General features: G+C 45.7%; 1 protein-coding gene across 3 annotated transcripts in view; it reads left to right on the top strand.

Moving 5' to 3' along the window:
- The window catches only part of NRBP2 (nuclear receptor binding protein 2), a 345299-nt gene that overhangs the window by 257374 nt on the left and 62922 nt on the right, over positions 1-25003 (top strand). For all 3 annotated transcript variants that reach the window (XM_085604600.1, XM_085604601.1, XM_085604602.1), the window contains exons 13-15: positions 2573-2623; positions 3159-3294; positions 7413-7466. In XM_085604600.1, coding sequence (XP_085460726.1) covers positions 2573-2623; positions 3159-3294; positions 7413-7466 — 241 coding nt within the window. The remainder of the gene's footprint in view (positions 1-2572; positions 2624-3158; positions 3295-7412; positions 7467-25003) is intronic.

Raw genomic sequence — 25003 nt, forward strand, 5'->3', positions numbered from 1 at the left:
TAGTAAGCCTTGCATGCTGGACTTCGCTACCCTGAGAGAGTCAAGTGTCTTAAATGGGCCATCTAGTGGGAGATGTCACAGTAGGTCCCAAAACCCAAGCTGTCATCATTAAGTAAACATTCCAGAACGCCTTTTGTTGATGATTGTTAGAGATTCAGGGCTGGGTCAAGAGCATTGTTTCTGTCTCCACACTGGATGGCCCCCTTTAAGGGATTACCTTGGCTGTCTCATATCAGTAGCCCTAAGCCAACAGTGGTTGGGTACAGTATCCACACAGCGCTCTTCCCACGACCTCTGACCGCCTCCTAAGCACCTTGTGTGACTTTTCAAGGAGACTTCTAAGCACCCGCTTCAGATACCCTTCCTCCAGGGCCCAGGCCAGGCTTCTTAACCTATAGACCTGGCATCCTGTACATAATCTAAGCAACAGGCATGTGTTCTTCCAGGGAACCTTTTTACTGTTCTCCTATTCCATGACTTTTGCTTTTATTCTCATAATCTTGCAAAGCCTGCCTCCAGCCTTGAGGACATGAACCATGGTGTAATGTCGAAGCATTGACAAACAGCACGTTCTATAAGCTGGCTCGCGGATGAGTTTGAGGGCTTTGGCGATGCCAATCTGATATACTGGTACACAGGGTCTCATTGAGACTCCTGTCAAGTTAAGCTCTGCAGTAATCCTCAACGTTCCCTTATCCTTGGATCTCATTTTACATCTCTCGCAGCTCAGGCTTTCTCTCACTGAAATGTCATAAGCGGCTGAGGCAGCCCTGAACACTGGCACACATTGGTATACAGACTTGGTATTTTTTATACCCTAGAGGATCAGTAAATTTACATAATCTCGGGAAATTTGCATTATGTTTGTAATGCAAAATTCTGAAATTACACCATTACCTGCCACAACGTAAAATTACGCTGCTGTTCGCAGCAAAATTATAGCGCAGGAGCGCAGGAACAACGCAAAGAACCAGGACACAAATAACTGTTGTTCTCACCAATTGGGGTATTCCCGCCTAAAACCAGCACTATGAACAGATCTGCACTTTGCGTAATTATGCCGAAATCTGTTTGATCTTCTAGAATTTTTATAGAATTATACAAAAGCAAATTACACGAATTTCGCACACCCCTACTTATGTGAGCTATATACTCTGAGATCTCAAACACTTCTTGGAGTTCCTGCCACCGTAACTCAGTGACCACTTCATACCTTACTATGTAGAAAGCTGCCCCTCAGTCTGGCTTCTCCACTTATCCCCTGTCTACCTTGGAGCCCTCCCTCTCCACCCAATGTCCACCACCATTCAACAACCTTTGCCTGCATGTCCACCTTGACCACATCACACCAGTCCACCATTATCTTTCGCTCTCATGACTTGGTGCCCTACAGTGATGTGACCACATGTAATCAGCAAACAGCAGTGAATGTTTGCGTGCTTGTTGAGCAGTTCTGTGTGTCTGTCGTGATGTGGGCATAGGCTATATACAGAGCATGGCTAACCATTCAAGAGTTCTTCCGTGCTAAATACTTGCAATGCAGTGAACCTGCTTTGGCTGGGATTCCGCTGCTAGAATGGAATGAATTGATTTGTGAGGTTGGTTAAATTTTTTAGGTTCCACTTGACAGAGTACTCTTTTCCAACATCAGTTTTGATTAACTTTCATAGAGGTAAAAAACTGTTTTTGTGTTGCTCATTATATTTTTAGAGAATAGTATGTTTTTTGTATTGATTTTTTTATTGATTGATTCCAAGTAACTTTCTCATGTGTGAATCCCATCGTTTGGACTGTGTTTTCATCCTGTCAGTGTAGCCATATGAATTTAGAAAAGTATCCCAGAAAGTGCTACGCAGCCGTCATAAACGTGTGGTATGTTACAGTCGCATGAGCAGCGCAGTTGTTTAGTGGAGAGACTTAGAGGCATTCTGTCTTGGCATTAGACTTCTAAGTGCTCAGTAAGATAGACAAAATAAACCACAAAAGGAAAGGCAGCAAATTTGAGTTGAAAAAAATATGTAGCTTAAGGAATTGAGTATGTCCACTTTGAACATATGTTGTAAAGTAAAGGCTTTCTCTGGTTTTTGTGACCGCAGAGTGTTCCTTAGCGAGTGAGTTTAAGTGTGGCCATCTGTGGTTGCACTTTCCTCCTCAACACACTTTTGGATTTGAGGTGGCTTCTCGATGGGAGACTAGGCTTGATTGTAGAGACTGGCCAGCTGTAGGTGTAACTTTTACTCCCTCCTGCGAGTGCTTTCAGCCAGCTTTCTGAAAAGTGTGGCGAGACCTTCAAAACACTTAAGAGTAGGGTATCTTAGGGCACTTTAAGCCAATGTAGAGTTTTGAAACAGGGAGATGCATGGATCTTTCATTTGTAGTGGAGATACATTTTACTTCTTAATTCTGTGCTAAGTGGAGCTTCGTTGAGGTTTTCCAAAGGCCGGGTTCAGTGTTTTACCGTAGTCCAGTGTGGATGGTGCATTGTTTTGGGCGAGTGACCTCCTATCGTCCGTTTTCATTAGGATTCTTCATGGTTTTTCATTATTATGTCTGTACCTTCTTTCCCACACAGGTACTCCCAGATCTCGTCGCTTGAGCTTGACAAGTTCCTGGAAGATGTCCGGTGAGTCCGTAATACTGACACAATGATAGAACACTGTGTGTAGCTCTTTGACCCAGAGATGTCTCTGTTTTTTCCTTCTAAAAGGATCTGTAAGTCACCGTCTGAAGGTGCCTTCATCTGACCCTAGGAGTATTTATCCTCAATCCTAAGAACTTAGGAGGGTGTCCCGAACTGGTAACCCCTCTTTCATCCTCTCATAGCTCTTGCTCAGTGCCTTGGCCATCTTGTCAAGTGCAGTGATGCTTTCAACACCTTCACCTGTTCATTCAAACCTCTCACTTGGACCATAGTCTTCTTTGTTCCTGGTGAGGATGCTCACCCTGGAGGTGTTTAATCACATGTACTTGCGCATTTCTGTGTCTCACACGTGGCATGTTACTTAGTTATGATTGTACTGCCTCTCTCACAAATGGTCTTTTTTGCCAACATTGATGACTGGTCTAATTGGAGAAGCAGTCTTATTACAGGGGCTGCTTTCTCAACAATGTATTAAACTATTAACATGTTTCGGCCACTCTGGTTGTCTTCCTACCAGGAATGGCATTTACCCGCTCATGAACTTTGCTGCCTCTCGCCCCCACGTGCTGCCGAGGGCCCTTTCGCAGTCACAGGAGGAAGTGCCGCACACCAAGACTCCCACCCCGGAACCCGTTGATGTGGAGACCAGAAAGGTAGGCCTAGACGGCAGATTGTGCTTACTTCGGCGTCCAGATCAAATGGAGAGCATCAATTAGCAGCACCTTGAGACCCTCGCGGGTGATTTGCTGCACTTTATGAATCGTTGATTGATTGGCATGAATCCAGACCACAGGCTGGAGTGATCCTTTAATCTAAGGGTACGACTGTCTGTCCCATTATTTCCTTAGGGTGGAATGCATTGCCGTCTGCGCTGACCAATCCCTGCCTTTTCTCTTGCATATACCTTCTATTAATGTGAATATGGCCTGTCCCAATGTCTGGAGAACATAAATGAGAGAGGGGCACTGTGTTCTGATGCATAAAGATCACCTCCGAGTAGGGTGGCCACCTCACAACATTCCACCACAGACACAGTTTCTAATCCTGGGCTTTTACCCTGCAAGCCATTGCACTCAGGTGTATTAGTCTAGCCACCTCAATGGAAACGGACTACAACAACCTGAATGATTAAGGTTCTAATATGAAAGCTCTGGAGTGGAAAAGGTGTCTGTGATAACATTGAGTAAGGCACTGTCTACTGCTGGCATATTTGAGTGAGCAGATTATTTTACAGAAGGGATTTCCCAAGGCTACACTTTATTTATTAAAAAAAAAAAAAAAAAAAAAAAAAAAAAGTGCATTGTTTGTGTCTGAAGTGCTTACTCAATGCTGTACTAGAGGGTAGCCCACCTCACCTCACCTCACTCAGTAGTTCCTGATGTTTTGTGGGGTGGTGCTTCCCATCCAGGATTAAACCCTTTACTAAGGTCCACACCAAGGCCTCAGAGATGCAGGGCAGAGAGAATCTCAAACTACAGCAGGGAGTTCAGACACCAACAAACTGTGGGGCAAATTGGGCCTTCCTGTTTTAATTACAAAGATATTGTAGTGTAACTTATCTATTCTAGTAATGCGTATACCTGAGCTCTGTTTGCTGAGCTTTCTTTTCTGAATGTGCTGACAGCTGCCTGTCTCTCCCTTTGGATTGTGCTGGCAGCTGCCTGTCTGTATCTTGTGAATGTGCTGACAGCTGCCTGGCCTTCCCTTGTGAATGTGCTGACAGCTATTTCTGTCCTTCACTTTTAAATGTGCTTACAGCTGCCTGTCCTTCCTTTGTGAATATGCTGACAGCTGCCTGTCCTTCCATTGTGAATGTGATGACAGCTGCCTGTCCCTCCCTTCTGAATGTGCTGACAGCTGCCTGTCCCTCCCTTCTGAATGTGCTGACAGCTCTTGTCCTTCTCATGTGATTGTGCTGACAGCTCCTGTCCTTCTCATGTGAATGTGCTGACTGCTGCCTGTCCCTCCCTTGTCAATGTGCTGACAGCGGCATGTCCCTTCCTTGTGAATGTGCTGACAGCTGCCATTCCTTCCTTTGTGAATGTGCTGACAGCTGCCTGTCCCTCCCTTGTCAATGTGCTGACAGCGGCATGTCCCTTCCTTGTGAATGTGCTGACAGCTGCCATTCCTTCCTTTGTGAATGTGCTGACAGCTGCCTGTCCTTCTCATGTGAATGTGCTGACACCTGCCTGTCCCTCCCTTGTGAATGTGCTGTCACCTTCCTGTCCCTCCCTTGTGAATATGCTGACGGCTGCCTGTCCCTCCCTTGTGAATATGCTGACAGCTGCCTGTCCCTCCCTTGTAAATGTGCTGACGGCTGCCTGTCCCTCCCTTGTGAATATTCTGACGGCTGCCTGTCCCTCCCTTGTGAATGTGCTGACAGCTGCTTGTTCTTTTCTTGTGAATGTGCCAACAGCTGCCTGTCCTTCCTCTGTGAATGTGCTGACAGCTGCTTGTCCTTCTCTTGTGGATGTGCTGACAGCTGCCTGTCTCTCCCTTCGGATTGTGCTGACAGGTGCCTGCCCTTCCCTTGTGAATGTGCTGACGGCTGCCTGCCCTTCCCTTGTGAATGTGCTGACAGCTGCCTGCCCTTCCCATGTGAATGTGCTGACAGCTGCCTGCCCTTCCCATGTGAATGTGCTGACAGCTGCCTGTCCTTCCCTTGTGAATGTGCTGACAGCTGCCTGTCCTTCCCTTGTGAATGTCCCTACAGTGGTCTGTGCTTCCTCTTATGAATGTACTGACAGCTACCTGTCCTTCCCTTGTGAATGTGCTGACAGCTCCCTGTCCTTCCTTTGTGCATGTGCTGACAGCTGCTTGTCCTTCCCTTGTGAATGGGCTGACAGCTTTCTGTCTCTACCTTCGGATTGTGCTGCCAGCTGCCTGTTCCTCCATTGTGAATGTGCTGACGGATGCCTGTCCTTCCCTTGTGAATGTGCTGACAGCTGCCTGTCCTTCCCTTGTGAATGTGCTGACTGCTGCCTGTCCCTCCCTTGTGAATGTGCTGACAGATGCCTGTCCTTCCCTTGTGAATGTGCTGACAGCTGCCTGTCTTCATGTGAATGTGCTGACAGCTGCCTGTCCTTACCTTGTGAATGTGCTACCAGCTGCCTGTCCTTCTTTTGTGAATGTGCTGACAGCTGCCTGTCCGCCCCTTGTGAATGTGCTGACGGCTCTCTGTCTTTTCCCTTGTGTATGTCTCTACAGTGGTCTGTGCTTCCTCTTCTAAATGTGCTGACATCTGACTTTCCTTCTCATGTGAATGTGCTGACAGCTGCCTGTCCCTCCCTTGTCAATGTGCTGACAGCGGCATGTCCCTTCCTTGTGAATGTGCTGACAGCTGCCATTCCTTCCTTTGTGAATGTACTGACAGCTGCCTGTCCTTCTCATGTGAATGTGCTGACACCTGCCTGTCCCTCCCTTGTGAATGTGCTGTCACCTGCCTGTCCCTCCCTTGTGAATATGCTGACGGCTGCCTGTCCCTCCCTTGTGAATATGCTGACGGCTGCCTGTCCCTCCCTTGTAAATGTGCTGACGGCTGCCTGTCCCTCCCTTGTGAATATTCTGACGGCTGCCTGCCCCTCCCTTGTGAATGTGCTAACGGCTGCCTGTCCTTCCCTTGTGAATGTGCTGAATGCTGCCTGTCCTTCCCTTGTGAATGTGCTGACAACTGCATGTCCTTCCCTTCTGGATGTGCTGACAGATGCCTGTCCCTCCCTTCTAAATGTGCTGACACCTGCCTGCCCCTCCCTGGTGAATGTGCTGACACCTCCCTACCCCTCCCTGGTGAATGTGCTGACAGCTGCCTATCCTTCCCTTGTGAGTGTGCTGACAGCTGCCTGTCCCTCCCTTGTGAATGTGCTGACAGCTGCCTGCCCCTCCCTGGTGAATGTGCGCGACACCTGCCTCTCCTCCCTGGTGAATGTGCTGACACCTGCCTGCCCCTCCCTGGTGAATGTGCTGACACCTGCCTGCCCCTCCCTGGTGAATGTGCTGACAGCTGCCTGTCCTTCCCTTGTGAGTGTGCTGACACCTGCCTCTCCTCCCTGGTGAATGTGCGGACGCCAGCCTCTCCTCCCTGGTGAATGTGCTGACACCTGCCTCTCCTCCCTGGTGAATGTGCTGACACCTGCCTCTCCTCCCTGGTGAATGTGCTGACACCTGCCTCTCCTCCCTGGTGAATGTCCTGACACCTGCCTGCCCCTCCCTGGTGAATGTGCTGACACCTGCCTGCCCCTCCCTGGTGAATGTGCTGACACCTGCCTGCCCCTCCCTGGTGAATGTGCTGACACCTGCCTGCCCCTCCCTGGTGAATGTGCTGACACCTGCCTACCCCTCTCTGGTGAATGTGCTGACACCTGTCTCTCCTCCCTGGTGAATGTGATGACAGCTGCCTGTCCTTCCCTTGTGAGTGTGCTGACAGCTGCCTGCCCCTCCCTGGTGAATGTGCTGACACCTGCCTCTCCTCCCTGGTGAATGTGCTGACACCTGCCTGCCCCTTCCTGGTGAATGTGCTGACAGCTGCCTGTCCTTCCCTTGTGAGTGTGCTGACAGCTGCCTGTCCCTCCCTTTTGAATGTGCTGACACCTGCCTCTCATCCCTGGTGAATGTTCTGACAGCTGCCTGCCCCTCCCTGTTGAATGTGCTGACACCTGCCTCTGCTCCCTGGTGAATGTGCTGACACCTGCCTCTCCTCCCTTGTGAGTGTGCTGACACCTGCCTCTCCTCCCTGGTGAATATGCTGACAGCTCTCTGTGCCTCTCCTGTCCAGGTGGTGCAGATGCAGTGTAGCCTGGAGCGCAACGAGGACAAGACACGGTGGCATGTGAGTAACTGCTTCAAGCTTCTGACCTCTCCCAGTTGTGTCATTCTGCCCTCAGTGCGGCCGGGACACCCGTTTATCTTCTGCATGCCTAGCATCTTATTTTAACAGCTTGATTTCTAAGACTTTTACCTGCAGAAATAGAAGATCTTTTTCTAAATAAAAGCCCCAGGCGCCTGCATATTCGTGTCCACTTTAAACCAGCCCTAATGAAGGACCTGGAAACCTAAAGAAACTTGTTGTGCGTCATTAGTTCCATCCTTTTGGGTGTCCCTACCTCGGGAGGCGCCTTGCCCTCCATTAGCATCCCTCATATGACTGGTATGTGCATCTTTTCCAAAAATGAAATGTCTCTTACAAGCTAAAAACTGTTCAGTTTGTAACTTCTTGCAATTTCCTAGTGTGATACTCTTTCCATCTATCATATACTTTTAAATTGTGGACCAATTTTGCGAGTTAATTTCAAGCGCTGAAAGAGGAAGCAACAAGGGCGGTCTGTGATAGATACAAGATGCCGCTCTGCATTTATGTTACTTTGAGTGAACACACGTGCATACCTGCTAATCCCGCCCTTCCCGCTTCCCGGAAACTACAAGATGAGGTGTCCCTACTCCCAGCACCTTTTAACAGACATCTGTACCTACTCTCCATCCCACCCCATAGACATACACCTGCCACCTTAGTCCAGCTTGGCACATCTGTGCCCCTGCTCCTTGACTAGTCGGACTACTATTTGCTGTTGCACCAGTGCTTAATTTGTGAAAAAATAAGTGCTAGGGCCCTCGTCAGGAGGCCACTGCAGCTTGCTCCCCCCATGGCCCCTGCCAGCGCAGCCAGTGATAGTAATAACACAACTACTAACCATCACACTCCTACAAGTGTGAAAACTTCCACGCCCCTAAAGCTATAAGGCTGGCTATGGTGGGAGGTAATACTCATTTTTAATGTATACAGAATTAGTAAACAACTGTTTTTGTACTCCTCTCTATATTAAACAGACCGCGCCACCATGTGTCAGACTGTCATTGGCACCGGTGTTGACAATTAAGTGCTAGTGCCGAGCACCGGAAGCCATCGGCTCAAATAAAGCTCTGTGTTGCACTACTACCTTCTCTGCGTGTTCTGATGCTAATACTACTCCTTACTGGGAGGTCTAAAGCACTTTTGCACCCCAGAATGAGCCATATGGTCTGTAGAAACATAAGAGGAGAGTCATTTGAGGTGATCTTCCCGTAATTGAGGAGCTGAAGGTAGCAAGTAGCACGGGAAGGCTGTCTTGACTCTGGTGGTGCTTCACCAGGGCTCCATTTGTGCTGGAAGTTCAAGGTGATGGGCACTTGCATTCATTTTCTAAGACTAGAATTATCGTCATCAAACTTTGACCCAGACCAAAAGCGAGAAAAATAAGGAAACGATGACAGTGGGAGAAAGCAGGGATGAAAGTGAACTTGCAAGAGGAACTGTAGGGAGGTAGGAAAGAGGCAGGAGATGAAATCAAGACTAGAAAGCATACCTGCCAACTTGAAAAACAATCTCACCGTGTGAGGAGAGGTGGGGCCTTGAAGGGGACGGGTCCTCGCATCGAGGGGTACCTAAGAGGCACTTTTGAACCCCACCCTGCCCCTAAACCTTCCCCCCCCCCCCCCCCCCCCCAAAAATAGCTTTTTCACACCCCTCGATGGATGTCGGTAGTTCAAAGCTTTGGAAAATGAGTCTTAAAACCACTATCTACAGTGGTTTTTGACTCATTTTCCCTGACACCGTGTGATATCGGCTCCTCACCAGGAGACCATGTGATGGGAGTAGTAGTGTAGGTTGTATACTACTCATAACCATGTATTTTTGACAGGTGGCCATGCCCCTTTGGTTCGCGGGCAAAATTAGAATCGGTCCAAATCTATTTTTAATTGATCCTTATAATGTTATGATAAGTCTTTCTTTTTAATCAGTCCGTGTATTGTTTTGATAAGATCGGCGTCTTTCGATGTTTTATAGGATAATGATAATTTGTGAATCAATGCTTATGAAATGATGCTGTAATGATATCAAAAGTGTATAAAATGATAAGCTAGGATTTTTAATCAAGGCTTATTAAATGATACTGTAATGAAATCAAAAGCATATGATAAGATCAGATCTGTAGATTTTGGGGGGCTGGTCTTGTTTTAGAGGTGTTTAGGGACTCTGAAAGCACAATATTGTGGAAGTAGCTTGCTGTAAAATTTGGTAAGTTTCATATCATCATATTATTGAAAAGAACGATAAGTTTTAGGCAAAATAAATTTGGTTAAATGTAAAAGAAGCTCGGTGGAAGTCTTATTTTGATGCAATGTTTTCAATTTAATTGGAAACCTTTTTACATAACAGAAGAACTGTTTTGAGGTCATTACAGTCTCATTATTTGGAATTAGATATATTTGACCACCTTTAGTGACAATAAAAAAGAAATTCCAGCTAATAGTGCTATAACGAGGTAGTGATAGTTATCAAATACATTATGCCCCGTAGCATATAAATAAAAGTATCAAAAGCAAACCTAAAATCTGTGGAAGTTACATAAAAAATTTTTAAAAAAGAATCACAGCTTTTTTTTTGATGCCCGGTAATAATCACGGATTGCTCTAATACAGTTATAAAAATATAGAAAACATATTCAAGCTTAATAGTGGAATCATGAGATTGCGGTAGTTAACAAATACATTATGCACCGCTGCATATAAAGCACAGTATCAACATCAAACGTAAAATATGTGGAAGTTACAAACAAATCAAGAAATGATAGCATATTATCGTCCTCCAGAAATACGCAGTATGGCCATCAGTTATAAAGTCATACAAAAACCACAGTCCAGTGATAAAAAAAAAGAGGTAGTTACATGAAACAATAGTTTAATTGGTTACCCACTAATAAACACAGATCTCTAGAATGCGTTTGTGTGTGGCATGGTAAACAAAACGCACATTACACCACTTTGATTAGAAAACCAGATCCTGTGCTAAGCAAACAACCAAGGCAATCTCTTGAATGTTTTATTTTTTTTTTGGAGGGAATGCTCTGGGCGAGGTTATGTGTTTGCGAGAGTTGTCTCTGATAACTCTTTAGTCATGGACAGGTGTTCTTTGAGAGCCTTGCAAAAATGGTGATGCAGGGTCAGAAGGAATAACAAAAGGGGCAAAGGCCCTGCTTTTAATATGTTCCAAGTAGATACGATGTCCACCATGTCCTAGCATTGATGCCGTAATATTCAGTTCTGCTAAGCTCTGCATGAAGGCGTCCCAGCCGACAGGCACTTTATTATTGAAAGTGGCTTTTATATAGCGCATGGCTACCCGGGAGCATCCCAGCGCTGCGGAGAGTGGAAAGAGGATGGAAGAAGTTACGGGAATAGCCAGGTTTTCAAGTGCCTGCGAAAGGTGAGATGATTGGGCTCTTTACGGATAGAAAGGGGGAGGGCGTTCCAGAGCTTAGAGGCATTGTATGAGAAGCGGCGTCCGCCTGTCCGTGCCTTCTTGATTCTGGGTGTGTCAGTCAGGAAGAGATTATCCGAGCGAAGGTTTCTGGTGGCTTTATAGGGTTTGATCAAGTTCTTGATGATCTGGGGGCCCTTGCCCTGCATGATTTTATGTGTGATACATAGTGCTTTAAAGTGTACTCTCTCCTGTATAGGGAGCCAGTGGAGAGTTTTTAGGGCGGGCTTGGCAGAGAGGCGTTTGCTTGTATTGGTGAGGAGTCTTGCAGCCGAGTTCTGGACCATTTGCAGCCTGTCAATCACTGATAAAGGAGCACCCAAGTACAAGGCATTGCCATAGTCCAGCCGGGAGATCACAAGCGACTGTATCAGGAGTTTTTTTGAGTGGTCGGGAAGGAGGGGCAGTATTTTGCGTGTGGTGCGAAGGAAACCGTAGCAAGTGGCAGCGGTTTTTCTGGCCTGGGTTTTGAAGGTGAGTTCGTTGTCGAGCCAGATGCCTAGGCTTTTTATTTCTTTTCTTGCCGTGGGTGCTGGACCCATGCAGGAAGGCCATAGTGTGTTGGGGTTGAAGGATGGTTGGTTCCCTAACAACATGAGCTCCGTCTTTTCGCCGTTAAGTTTAAGATGAGATGAGCTCATCCAGCTATTTACTTCTTTGAGGCAGGTACACAGCTTCGTCGAGGAGTGCTCCGACTGATTGAGTGCTACAATAAGTTGTGTGTCATCTGCGTAAGTAACTATTTTGACTCCGAAGGGGGATACTATCTCAGCCAGGGGGGACATATATACATTAAAGAGTGTGGGGCTTAGGGACGAGCCCTGGGGAACCCCACATTGGAGCGGTACTGATTGGGATCGTGTGATACCTTCGAATACTTGGAAGGTTCTTTCCTCCAGAAAGGACTTCAGCCAAGCCAGGGCCGTGCCAGTTACTCCTGTTTTTTCGAGACGGTGAACCAATGTAGGGTGGTTCACCGTGTCGAAGGCTGCACTTAGGTCCAACAGGATAATGGCTGTGGATCCTCCGGAGTCTAAGATCTTTCTGGCTTCTTCCACTACAGCTATGAGCGCGGTTTCTGTGCCCTGGCCGGGGCGGAAGCCAGTTTGGGAGGGGTGAAGCTTTCCTGTGGATTCGAGGTGAGCAGAGAACAGATGATTGACATATTTCTCTGCCACCTTGCTAACTCCTGGGAGTAGGGAGATGGGGCGGTAGTTAGCCAACTCTGTGGGATTAAGATGGGTTTTTTTTAATAATGCTTTCACCATGGCTTTTTTCCAGTCTTGTGGGACCAGGCCCTGTGATAAGGAGGCGTTGATTAGTTTAGTGATGGGAAGGGTGATAGTTGGTGTTACTAACTTCAGGATGTTAAGTGGGGCGGCGTCGAGCGGGGAGCCACTCTTTATGGAGTCTAGGATGGGGGGAAGTAGATCTTCTGTGAGTGGTTTGAAGAATTCAAGGTTATGGGGAGCCACCTGCGAGGTTGGTGTGTGAGGTGAATATTGCGGTTCGTTAATGTTGAGCGGGAGATGTTTGAGAATTTTTTGAATTTTGGTGCTGAAAAATTCTGCTAATTCATCACAGCGCTGGCCGGATGGATCCGGGGGAGGGGGGGGGCTCAGGTACTTTCAGCAGTTTTTGTATGATTTGGAAGGTTTCTCTAGAGGAGTTCGATGAGGAGAGGATTTTTTCTTCATAATATGCGGCCTGGGATGATTTTATTGCTGTTTTATAAGAGGAGATGGAGGATCTGTATATGTTTTTTTTTTCGACTGTATAGTCTTTCCTCCACGCTCTTTCAAGTTTTTTGCAGTGTTGTTTTAGGTTCCGAAGTTCTGGGGTGTACCAGGGGAGTTTATTTGGTCCAGATTTCTTTTGAATGGTTTTTTTTGGTAAAACTAGGTCAAGCGTACTTTCAATCCATGAGGAGAATTTTTTATTTGCGACTAAGGGGTCGGGGTCATGGCAGGGTTCTGATGCCTTAAGTGCACGCGTCCATTCTTCTATGTTTAGTTTTGGCCAGGGACGAGCTTGGGTGCGAGGTAGTGGTTGAGGTATGCTTGTGATGGTTGGGTGCCAAGAGAACGGGATTAGGAAATGATCTGACCAAGGGAAAGGGGTGGGAGTCCTGCATTCTAGTTGAGTTACGTTGGAGAAAATTGGGTCAAGAAGGTGGCCTTTGATGTGTGTTGCCTGATGGGTTTTGAGATGGAGCTGGAATGCTGCTAGCTCTTGAATGAGATCGTCGGCTGTGATGGCTGACGGATTCTCGAAATGGAGATTGAAATCTCCAAGAAGGTTGAAATTGGGTGAGATACTAGCAAGGGAGAAGACAGATTCTAGTAGGGATGTGCGGAAAAGGCCTTGGGCTCCGGGGTGGCGGTAAATGAGGATGCCGGAAAAGGAGAGCAGGGGGGTAAATTCAATGATGAAATGGGCGTTTTCGCAGTCAAGGAGGGGGCTGTCCAGAAGACGGCAGAGAAAGTGATCTTTATAGATAATTGCAATCCCGCCGCCTTTGCTACTAGTTCTGTCTAGATGCTGAATCAGATATCCCGGGGGGAGGGCCTGCACAATGTCGGGGTCTGAGCTTGGGGTGAGCCATGTTTCAGTGAGGAACAGAGCATCAAGCTCTAAATCCTGTAGGAGTAAATTTATTTCTGTGGAGTGTTTTGGTAGGGAGCGGCAGTTTAGCAGTGCCATTTTGAATGAATTCCTCATTAAGTGGGGAGTCGTGCTTGCTGGGAGTTCAAACGGGCAGTGCGCGCATTTGTGGTGTGACTTTTCAAGTGAGATGGAGTGAGAGCATGATGGCTTAGGGGTTTTTGATAAGTGAAGAAGATCTTCCCTAGAGTATCGGGGGAGGGGAGGGGGCGCGGAGGCATTGTGGCAGGCCCCTGGGCCCAGTCTGGCGCGGACGGGCGCAGACAGCCTTGCCTTTGGCGCGCCCGCTGCGCGCGTCCGCTGCGCGTCGAGGCATGCATGGGAGTTTTATGCGCTTGAGTTAGCAACTAGAGCGCTACCTTCACAGTTTCAATTTGCAGCACTTCCGGTCTGCGTTATCCTTCCCTCCACTCAACCGGAACAATCCGTGGTGGACCGGGAAAGACGCCGACCTGTGCTCTTGAGCAAGTGAGGGTGGGGACAAGGTGAGTGCTATTTAAAATAGATATTACAAAGAAGCGGCGACAATTTAAAACATATGACTTTGTTTATGCCAGTGCCAACAAATTCAGAGTGTGAGCATCGTTATATTCCCACAAGCAAAGACGTTTTAAGGCAAAGATGTAGTAACAGACTTGGGAGCCCTTTGCCAGGCGCTCCGTTCCCTTCGGTTACCTTCTACTGTCCTCTAGCGCGTCCGCTCTTTATTAGCAAAGGAGTGTGATTGTGTCGCGCTTCTGACCAAGTCATGCAGGTTTGAGCCACGTATAACATTACCTTTATACTGAAGGTCCCCCTATTCATTCCAGAAGCTGTCTTTATTTTGTTGAAGTTTGTTAAGGAGTAATTTGGCTTTGTTTTTGTGCTGGGGGTTAACATTGTCGATGATATCATGAACCAGCACTAACAGCTGGTGATTCTGGTTCTCTGACTGGTGAAACTAGCGGCTCGTGACTAACCAGCATGAATAAAGTCAGACCCTCTTTTTCCATTTTAATGTGATGGACAAAGTTCAGATACATTTGAAGGACAGAGGTGTACATTTTTGCCTTCTCATGAACAGGTAAATCACTTTGCTGTAGAATTTCTTACATCTAGGTTTCCAGAAGATCTGTGGCTGTTTTTCTAATGTCCGCATCATCGCTGGCAGGGAACCACATTCTGTTTAGCTGATGTTTAGGAACGAGATACATTTTTTCAATGTATGCCATCACCGTCTACGCAGCAGGCCTGTCAGAAGCGGAATAGCGAAGCCCCCAGACCGCTTGACAATACTTTTTTTTTAGTTTTGATGTATATCTTTGTATTGCTCCGTTTTCTTAACAGGATTATTTTTCTTTTTAAGCACTCGGATTTGCTAAGGAATCAAAGGGACATTGCCCTTCATGGTATTTAGGGCTATCGCAAAGATCGCAGCTAGTAAATCGTCAGATGCGGAGCACAGAAGAGCTTTTTGTTGTTGTTGTGGGGTTGATGAGACCAGCCGTTTTAAGAGATAGATTTCGCACTACCCTGCTGGACATGGTCATCAGGAAGTGAAGCTCTTAACTGATGTGAGGCTTTGTATTTCATCATCTTTTTATAGCCCGGGGAGGACTTTTTCAGAGTATAAGCAATAGGAAGATCCGGTGGGAAAAGGCCCATTTTCAATCTGTAATCCTCTGGCGTGTTTGTGTTTAAATCTACAAAAAGATACCCATAGGGTCTCTGAGTGGCATCCTCAAAGCTTCTTGAAAGAAACTAGAGCGAACCAGGATCAATTTGTCTGGCTAGAGTTGTTATTTGAAGTTTATCTCGGGGGGGAGGGGGCTTGAAAAGCACTATGTTCTTAATGTTCAGAGTGATGGTTTGTGAGCACTTGCCTTGGTAGAACACTTTCTGCATCATGTATATAATGCTAAGATTCTGACGGTGAACATACTGAGTAAAAGCGGTTTAAATTTCATTGCTGTCACAAGCAGAGGTCATTAGATCATTTGCAATTAGCATATTGACACTAGAGAGTGGAAATAAATTGGCATCATTTAAGGCTGCAGAGAGCACCTCGACAAATATGAGGTGTCGAAAGTTTTGTGAGAGCTCTCGATAGAGCACATGCCAGCAGGAATAGGTCAAGACTATGTTGGTGGGTGGTTGTGTCAGCATTTGATGAGTATTTTCCAATAGTTCTTTTTCCAAAGCAACTTTTACCAGAAATGGAAGGTCCTGCGAGGATGCAGAAGAATGGATTCTGTAATCTAAAAGCCATACTTTAAACACCCTCTGATCTATAAACCCAGAGCAGAAAGCCTTTTCTCTAGCCCTATGCTTATACAGCGGATGTATGAATCTTGAAAGCTGTAGGGCAGAGTTTTTTTGTCCTCTTTAATAAGGCGCTTATCGTATACAACTCAACGTTTTGCAAAGAGGGAGTGTCTCAATATCGCACTGTTTTTTTTTCTTTCTTACAGTGCAAGGTGTAGCACTACCAAGCGCTCCTTTTCTGGAACCCATTCACCTCTTTCAGAGTGCTAAGCATATTGAGCGACCAGCTCTTTTGAGTTTTGGAAAGTTACTTTTTCAACGTTCTAAACATTGAGGGTGATCCCCCTCACCTTCAAGCAGATTTCACCTCCTGATAAGCGGTAACCATAGGTTTTGGGGCCTGTGGACACAAGCTCGGTGATGTATTCATCGGTAGGTGTTTGGCTAGTGTGTTCCCCCAGATAGTCGCCCGAAGAGGGGGTGGGTTAACATCACCCTGTTTGCTCACAACTCCAGGAGCCTGTACAGCTCTAATCTAGCAAAAGTGGTGGTGAAACTTTCAATGAAACATGTAGCGTTGCATAAAGGCGGGTAGTGCTCTTTGGTATACCTCCAACACTGGATATCATCACCTACGAACTTGCAAGATGGCACTTCGCAATTGGAAGTAAAAAAGTACTTGGCAAATTCATCAGTCTCATCCACTAGAGCAGTTTCTGAGCGATCTTCTCTCTGACCCAATTTTCCCCATAGAGAATTGAGAAACAGTTTAGCAATCTGTCTTTTAGTAGCGTTCACATCTATTTTATTAGCTCACAATCGAATTCCCTTTTTCTGAAGATATTACTGGTACACCACATGGGATAACCCGAAGCTTCTTGCTTGTCTCTAAGATGTAAATTGATGTAGTCGCTAAACAGATCATGAGAAACATTTTCAAAATGCCATACATCATAAATGCACTCTATCACAAAGCCTTTTTTTCAGAGTGGCATTCACTTCTACAGTGCACCAGGTGCCGGTCGGAGCTTGTTCTGCATCAGTGATCACACTGGGAAGCCTGTCTGGCCTCTGTGCAGATGTAATCACAGAGACGCCGACTGATGCGGCACGTCTCTTTCCCTCCAACACGCGAGGTACCTAGGACAGCATTTAACTTTACCTGGCCTTTTTGAATGACTCTATCAGATCAAGGCTCGCATACCGCCTACGTCGAAAGGCAACCCGAGAAGATACTTTCTCGACAGTGATGGATACAATTGGATCCCGCATACTACTATGAAATAGTGTCCTCACCACGACCGTAGTTCTGGGCCCCACACCGTCCTGAGGAAGACCCGCTTGCAGGGGAGTCTACCTGCCCTTTTGCGTATAGGGTCGAAACGTCGATGCCAACTCTCCCAACGGGCCTACACCCTACTTTCGTTCCCCCATACCTCAGTCACAGATGAAGCTACACTGTGAAAGAGAAAAAAAGATTGGCATAAATTACTGAGATTTTGTATTGCAGATAGGGGTAGGCCTTATAATTGAAGGAATATCAGCCTCATCAGGATCCTTTGCTGACTTCCTTTGTTGATAATTAATGTCCATTGCTTTGATGTACCTTTCGATGATTCTTCTCTCCACCCCTTTTCTACTCTTCACATGAGCACTTACCTTTTTTTCTTTCCCTTGATCTTAACCGTATCAGTTTTGTCATGCCGTATATTTTGCAAAAGTACATGTGTTCATTGAATGAAGTATATTAGATATGAGAAATAAATTGATGCTTGTTGGAATCAATGAATCTTAGTGGCCCACTATTTTATGACTTTGCATATTTGGTGGTTTCTCTTTCTCTGGTTGATGTGCCTTTAAATTATATATTTCCGTCTGTATAAATTAAATTTACTACAGATTTAAGTTAGACGTGGTTAGGTTTGTCTAGGACCACTGTTATCTTTACCGATCAATACCTAGGTCCTTTTGACTTTTTCTACTGGGTTGACCCCATTTATTATAATGGTCTCTGTGCAGGAGCAGCACAGGGAAAATAGAAGTTTGCCCTCGAATTGGTAACAAAGAACAGGGAATAAAAGCCCTCTAGGCAGCTGAATTCTACATATGATTAGACCGAAATACCTTTGGGGGTCCCCGAAGTCTTTATAAATGATCTTAGGATGTCCTAAAGAGTAGATCTTTATCTTATTTACAAAGGGGTTAAAGCTGGTAAAATCATAGTGAAAATTATTTTAATCAGCAGAGGCCTTTCGATAAAGAGTAACGGCTTTGGTTCGACCCCCATTGAGTGAATCACACGGTTTCAAGGCTTCGGGCAAGTTGTGATCATTGAGAAAAGTCTGCAGTTCCAGATTACATGTTAACTGTTCATGCCATTCATGTTCCCAAATACTTCTGACATTCAAGTTGCATTTTTTAATGTACAACCATTCACACAGGGTAGCAATGCTGATGTGTATGGTTTTGAAAAACAAAACCTGAACATCGCCAAGCATACTGACACCAACGTGATGTACTGAAAGGGATCAATGAAGTCAGCATAGGCATACTCATCTGCCTGTCCCGGGTTCATAAACATTTGTTTCCTAGTCACAGTGATGACAATGTCTCTAAAGCAGATACAGGCCTCTCTTAAAATGTTCACATCTTATTGCCAGTAATGAGTCAGTTCCCTTCTGGAAATAAAACACCAGATCGTTGTTAGATTCATACCAGGACATGAATTCTGTTTTGACAGAGGGTCACATATAGTTCACGCCGTAAGATTCTGCAGAGGGCGTAGCACCATGTCATTCTGATTCTGCAAATTGTTAAAGTGATGTGGGAAATATCCTTTGGACTCGAGAAAACCCATAGCCTGTGGACGTTTACTGAGTTTCATCGGCAGGAAGTTTATGGAGTCTATAAACCGGATATTGAATACTTTGGTTATGACGCACAAGAGTTTCCCATCCTGGGTGATCAGGGACATAGCAACTCCCAAGTAGGCTCATTGGTACTATGTCTGGCAAAAATATAATTTGGTTTGTGAATGATATATTTCTGACGGCATTTCATATCATAGACTATATAATCATCTGTTTTGGTTGGGGGGGGGGGGGTTTAAGTTTCCTCATAAAGCAAAGTTGTGAATCAAATTAAAACACCCTGACTTTACAGACGCCACATTCAAGGCCGCATGAGTTGCACAACTTTTTGCTGTGACAGCTCACTTTCCCTACCTTTGTTAATGCACAATGACACTCTAAACACTCTTTAACACGGCAAAACAGCCTGCACCGTGGTTACCTCTGGAGATCATTAGCAATGAGTCTGCAGTCATTTGTAATGCAGGCCTTGCAGAAGTCTGTGCATGAGTGGTTGTATGTGTGGGTATAAGCCGAACGGTAATATTCACAGTAATACCTACCACCTAGGAATTTTTTGATATCTTTCACACCATAAAAATGTTTTTCATTCAAAAGAACAAACTGAATTTTAGAATTGATTACGGTCACGCTGGTGAATTAATGCTAGCCGCCTTCATGGTATAATACTTTAATCGCCACACTGAAGTAATTTTCAAATGCCTGTATGTCTTGGAAAGTGACATCGGTATCTGGGGGGATGTTTAGGGCATCATGCATTAACTGAGCTTGCTCTGTCAATTTTACACCAGGAGTTTGACCATAATCCAATAACCCAGCCGGGCACCCTGCCAGACACAAAGTTCCAGGGGTGTTGTTTAAATTAATCAACCATCGACATTTCTTTTGAATGGTCTTACTAAATATTACAGAATTTAGCATCCATTTTGCGCCTACTTTTTTCACAGTCACAACCAGTGTTCAACTTTGTGACCCCAAAATCTCAGCATTGCTATGCATCATGTCAACAACTTTGTTTAAGAAATCGGAGGCATTTAGGTCACAATGTGGCAGGATGGTAGTGTAAAAAGAGTTAGCCAACCCACTGCTGCTCATGCAAATTTGTACATAATCGTTGGTGCTGATATCAGGGTCCATTTGCTCGAACTGTTGTTGAATAGAGTTAATAACGGCATCTAGGGCTAGTCTCAGAGAATCTATGAGGTGTAAATTGACAAACCAAAATTCTTCACAAAATTCTATAGCTCTAAATTTTTTTATAACACTTTTATCTTGGCGCTCGCTTTTGGGAACGCCGGATTCTTGTCTCTAACCAATTACTTGCAAGAACCCACTCTGGTCGCCAGGATCTTTTTATTTGCCAAATAGCGTAGAGGGAAGAAACACAATTATCAGATCGTATTTACCGCAATTTGACATTTCATAAAGGATGACTCAAAGTCTGGGAAGTTGACCTTTTATTATCAGCAAAAACATCTGAATATAAAGGCACCTCAAAACAAGGCACAAAAGATAAATGGGAACTAACACAAAAGCTACTCTACGAAGTATTCGCATTCGACTAAATATAAACAGAACTACAGCTTCTAGAAGCATCAGGTACAATATGGCTATTGTGATGTCAAATTTGAAAGTCATGAATCAAACATTTCTGTCCCTACTCTATTCTAAAGTGACATCCCTACATAACATTCCCTTTCAGGTAAGCTAAGCGCAAAAAGGTGTCAGCAGTGAAACTTCCTAAGAAGTCTTCACTAAATGAGAGCTCGATCTATAGTGCTCCTCTCGGTCTCTCTCCTAAGTCTCATCTGCTCCTCCCTCGGGGCGCTCTCCCTAATACAAAACCCCAAAATCTTGTTCACGCCTTCCAGCACACCCCTCCAGGCAGATCTTCTTCCAGTAGATTTCCATTCGAACCCTTTCATCTTCCTTTTCATTAATTCGACCTTGGGTCCCAGACTCCTTCTGTACCAGGAGTTGCAATTTCACATTCCAGTTCACTCCCTTTCTGTCTACTCCTTCTATCATGATTTCTTTACACAAAGACATATTCTAACTAGCAAGCTGCATGGCCTTGCACCTGTAACAAAAAATAATGAACGGAAAAACCCTTGCATCATGAAGTTTCACAATTCACTGTAATTGTAAGCTTTACTATAAATCCTGTCGGCCTAATAAAACATGGCTAATATAGGGAACTAGAGGCCTTCACTTCTACATACATGATTAGGCCTTACATCTAAACACATTACAATTTCCAATTCAACTTTTTCGTCTCATACTTATACATGAGCAACCTACATTCTATTCTTCTAACGTAACCTAATATCACTTAATACATGACATCGTTGCAAAACTAAACGTTACACATATACAAATGCATTTCGTAATAACTGATGGCCTTTTCTCTTTTCTCGAGGCCTGTTTACATTTCTTCTTTTCTATATCAACGAATATATTTCTATGATAAGTCTAAACACTCTCATTATATATGGATGCTGACTAACAGTGAATATGGTGCACCCCTACAAATTTCGCATCAGCAACGCTCTCTCAGTTCCCCCCTTTGATGACAACTTGTCATCACATAAATTCATCTACACAGAAGTGGTAGCCATCCTGCTCTGTCAGAAGCCCTCCATTATTTTCAGGCCCTGATATTGACTATCTTGCATATGCGCTATTCGCCTTTCATGCGCTCTGAGAGTCCTCTCAGCCCTATTTCCTCTGTACCACTTGAACTCTCTCACAAGCACCCACAAACAGATCACACAAACCACCACAATTATTATTGGTTTCAGCATGTATCCGAAAACTCCTTTCCCTAAGTCTGCAAACCAATTTCCCACATGTCCAAATCCTTTGCCAATCTTTTCCCATACATTCTCTTCTGCCAAACTTGCAATCTCTTGGTGAAGCATAGTAATGTTGACTATATATTTCCTCAGCTCTTTGCTATTGTCTGGAATATACGTGCAACATTCTTGAACCTTCAACAATTTACAGACTCCGCCCTCTTTTGCCAATAATACGTCTAATGCGAGACGATTTTGTAAAACCATCGTTCTTATCGATAACATCTCTCCATCCACCAACAGCAATGACTTCGCCGTGTTCATCGACAACTCATCAACCACAGTTGCTAGCTTTCGTATTTTCACATCATTCAAAACCACCTCCAAGCTGGGTATCATTGCTCCAAAAATATCACCAATCACAACTCCTGCACTTGCAGTTCTCCGTACTCTAGAATGACGTCCAGTCTCCAGCAGATTCAAATCCTCTGCATGATATATCTTTGGGAAAATAACAGCCAAATAACAAGTCCCGTACCATTGTGCGGGCAATCTCACATATGCATTTCTTCCACACACATAATACACTGTCGGGATAACTTGCACTTGACCTTGCAGGAAATTCCTAGCTGAATCTTCCACAGTAAAAGTATGATCACATATGCTATGTCCAACCCAGATATTGTCCTTGGCAGACTGCGGACGAGCAACACACAAATTTCCCTTCTGTACATGATCTAAAGCTAGGGGTCCATAACTTCCCCTTGACTTATGTAGTTTTTCCTCGTCAGTCCAATCTACAGACTTCTTTCCCTCATCCTTTTTCTCGGTTAATTTTCTATACCTATCTTCAACTTGACCAATAAATTTCTTTTCAGTGTCTGATAACAAACACGTCAGATTATGTCTATGTGCATAAGCAGTATCTAAACTTTTGGTCGGTATGAAATAAGTCCGAAGTCTTTCTTCTAACTTATAATAGTCATACTTATTCAAATGCTTAAACGCCGGTACGTCAGGAAGCACTGTATCATAATTAGAGAAATAATACTCTAACTGTTTCCTTTCGTAAAACAGGCTAAACAGTAAGCTGCATGAAATCCCATATGTCAACGGAAGGTGGTGGTATCTAATACCCTCCTCTACAGAAGCAGGCAACTGCATGCACACATAACAATCCTTCGCATCCATCGCATCAACATACTCATACAACAATTTTGTATACGCATTAAGTTTGAAATCCCCTCTAGACAAATCTACGTGAAACATACGACTTTCCTCTAACATCATAGCCCTTTGATCTCCTGAAATATCCCTCTTTATACTGGGAGTGACAGGTATAGGTGTCCCCTGAACTTCCCCCTCCTGTCTGTGGGCCACTGCATAAGACGTTATGACTACTGCAAAAATAACTGCTATCACTACTCCTAAAAGTGTACCTATCACTAGTTTGGCTCTACGACGAGTACCTCCAGTTTCAGCCATCTTCCCACTGTGCTCAAAGTCCAGTTCAATGACAATGGGCAAAAGTCTTTTTCTCATTCAGGCTTGCGTCTCAGCACAGGGCAATCGTTCCCTGTAGCTAATGTTCCTTCAAAGAATTTTCAATTCTTATTTTACTCTGGTCAGAAAAAGGCTTCCTTACTCTTTTCAATGTCTACAATGGAAAAGTCCCTAATTTTATTCTTCTTTCACTCGGGCCTAGGTTATCTTCTTTTCGCTCTTATGCTCAACAAAGTTCCTTAGTCCAGAATAACTGCTGGTCCCAACAACTCTAGGACCCCCTGTAAGATTTCAAGTTTGAGATTTTTCAGTTCTTGGGGAGAGGGTATGACAGCAAAGGTCGGAAAAGCCAATGTATCCAAGATCAGACCACGAACGTTACTCAGAAGCGGTGGGTCTGGAATATTGAGGGTCAGTATTCCTTCGATCTCCAATCCTGGAATTCTCAGTGTGAGAAAGTGCCCTCTTTCTTGCATGGTATGCCCCCACTTTTTGCTAAATTGCTGAATGTACTTTGACTGAGTGTACCCTGGACTCCTGCCAATCAGGTGCCCAGGGCCTATGTTCCTTCCTTAAAACACACAAACTCCAAATTGGCAAACCCTGGCCACATGTCAGCCCCTAGTAAATGGTACCCTAGGTACCCAGGGCCTTGTGACCAGGGAAGGGCTGCAGCACTCATTGTGCCACCCTTAGAGGCCCTGTACCCTTACACACACACACTGCCTTTGCAGGCTGAGTGTCTGGGTGCAGGACAAAATGAAGAGTCGACATGGCACACATCTCTGTGTGCCATGCCCAACACCCACACTGCCAAGGCATATGTCAGTCACCCCTCTGGCTGGGTGCCTCATGCCCATGGTGTGGGCACAGGAGCAGGAGCCCTGTGCCCCTACAGTACCCAGGTCCATTCCCGGGCACTGTAAGTGCAGTGCTGCCATTTAAGAGTACATGGTGCTGAGAGCTCGTCAAACACGAGCTCCGCAGCACCATAATGGCAACACTAAAGACTGGGAAGTTTGGTATCAAACTTCTCAGCACATTAAACCCACACTGATGCCAGTGTGGGATTTAATGTACCAAGCACCCCAGAGGGCATCTTAGAGATGCCCCCTTACAACTAACCTACAATCCACGTCTGCTCTGAGGCTGCCCAGGCTGCCACACAGCAGACACGTTGCTGGACCCCTGGGTGGGAGAGCCCCTGCTCTCCCGGGCCTGCAACAATGCACATCCTGGGTGAGGTGATAGATCTCCTCCCCCAGGATGAGCAAAGGGAAGCTTCAAAGGCCTGCCGCCTCTAGGAGTTTCCCCAGGCCACTGCAACCCCCCACTCTGGCGGGAAGCTTGGCCGGAAACCCCATACAAGGACGGGGGATGTGCCAGCCTGCCCACCCCACCCCTCAGGTGGGGGAGGCGAGGTGAAGCACATCTCCGGGCTCTCGCCATCTTGTAGATGGGAGACCCTACCCTATCAGGATTAGGCTACTGCCCCCCTCCCACAGGAGAGGGGCAGGATAGGGGGTGTACCCACCCCAGGACAAGGACCCATTAGTCCCTGGCCTTCACCTACCTGTAACGCCCCTAAATCTAGTATTTAGGGGCACCCTGAACCTTCCTTCCCCAGATTTCAGATTCCGAAACTACAAGAAGAGCGAGAAGAAAAGAAGACCTGCCCTGCAGCTGCAAAGGAGAGGGAGACACCAACTGCTTTGGCCCCAGCCCTACCGGCCTGTCGACCTCAGACTTGCTCCTGCTCCAAACCCGGCATCTCTTGTGGCCAGCAACCTCAGAAACCCCGGAGGACCTGGCTACCTTTGAACTCTGATCCCCTGGGACTCCCATGAGTAGAGGCTCTACTCAGAACCTACCTTTCACCCCTGGCAGCAGCCCGGAACCGCGATCCCAGCCCACTCTGCACCCGCCAAGCCTGGCCGGTGCCGGAGTGAACTAAACCCACGAGGGCGACCCCACGGCGACTGTGACCCCGAGTCCG

This window comes from Triturus cristatus, chromosome 5_1 (genome assembly GCF_964204655.1).
Source record: "Triturus cristatus chromosome 5_1, aTriCri1.1, whole genome shotgun sequence".
Classification (NCBI taxonomy): Eukaryota; Metazoa; Chordata; class Amphibia; order Caudata; family Salamandridae; genus Triturus; species Triturus cristatus.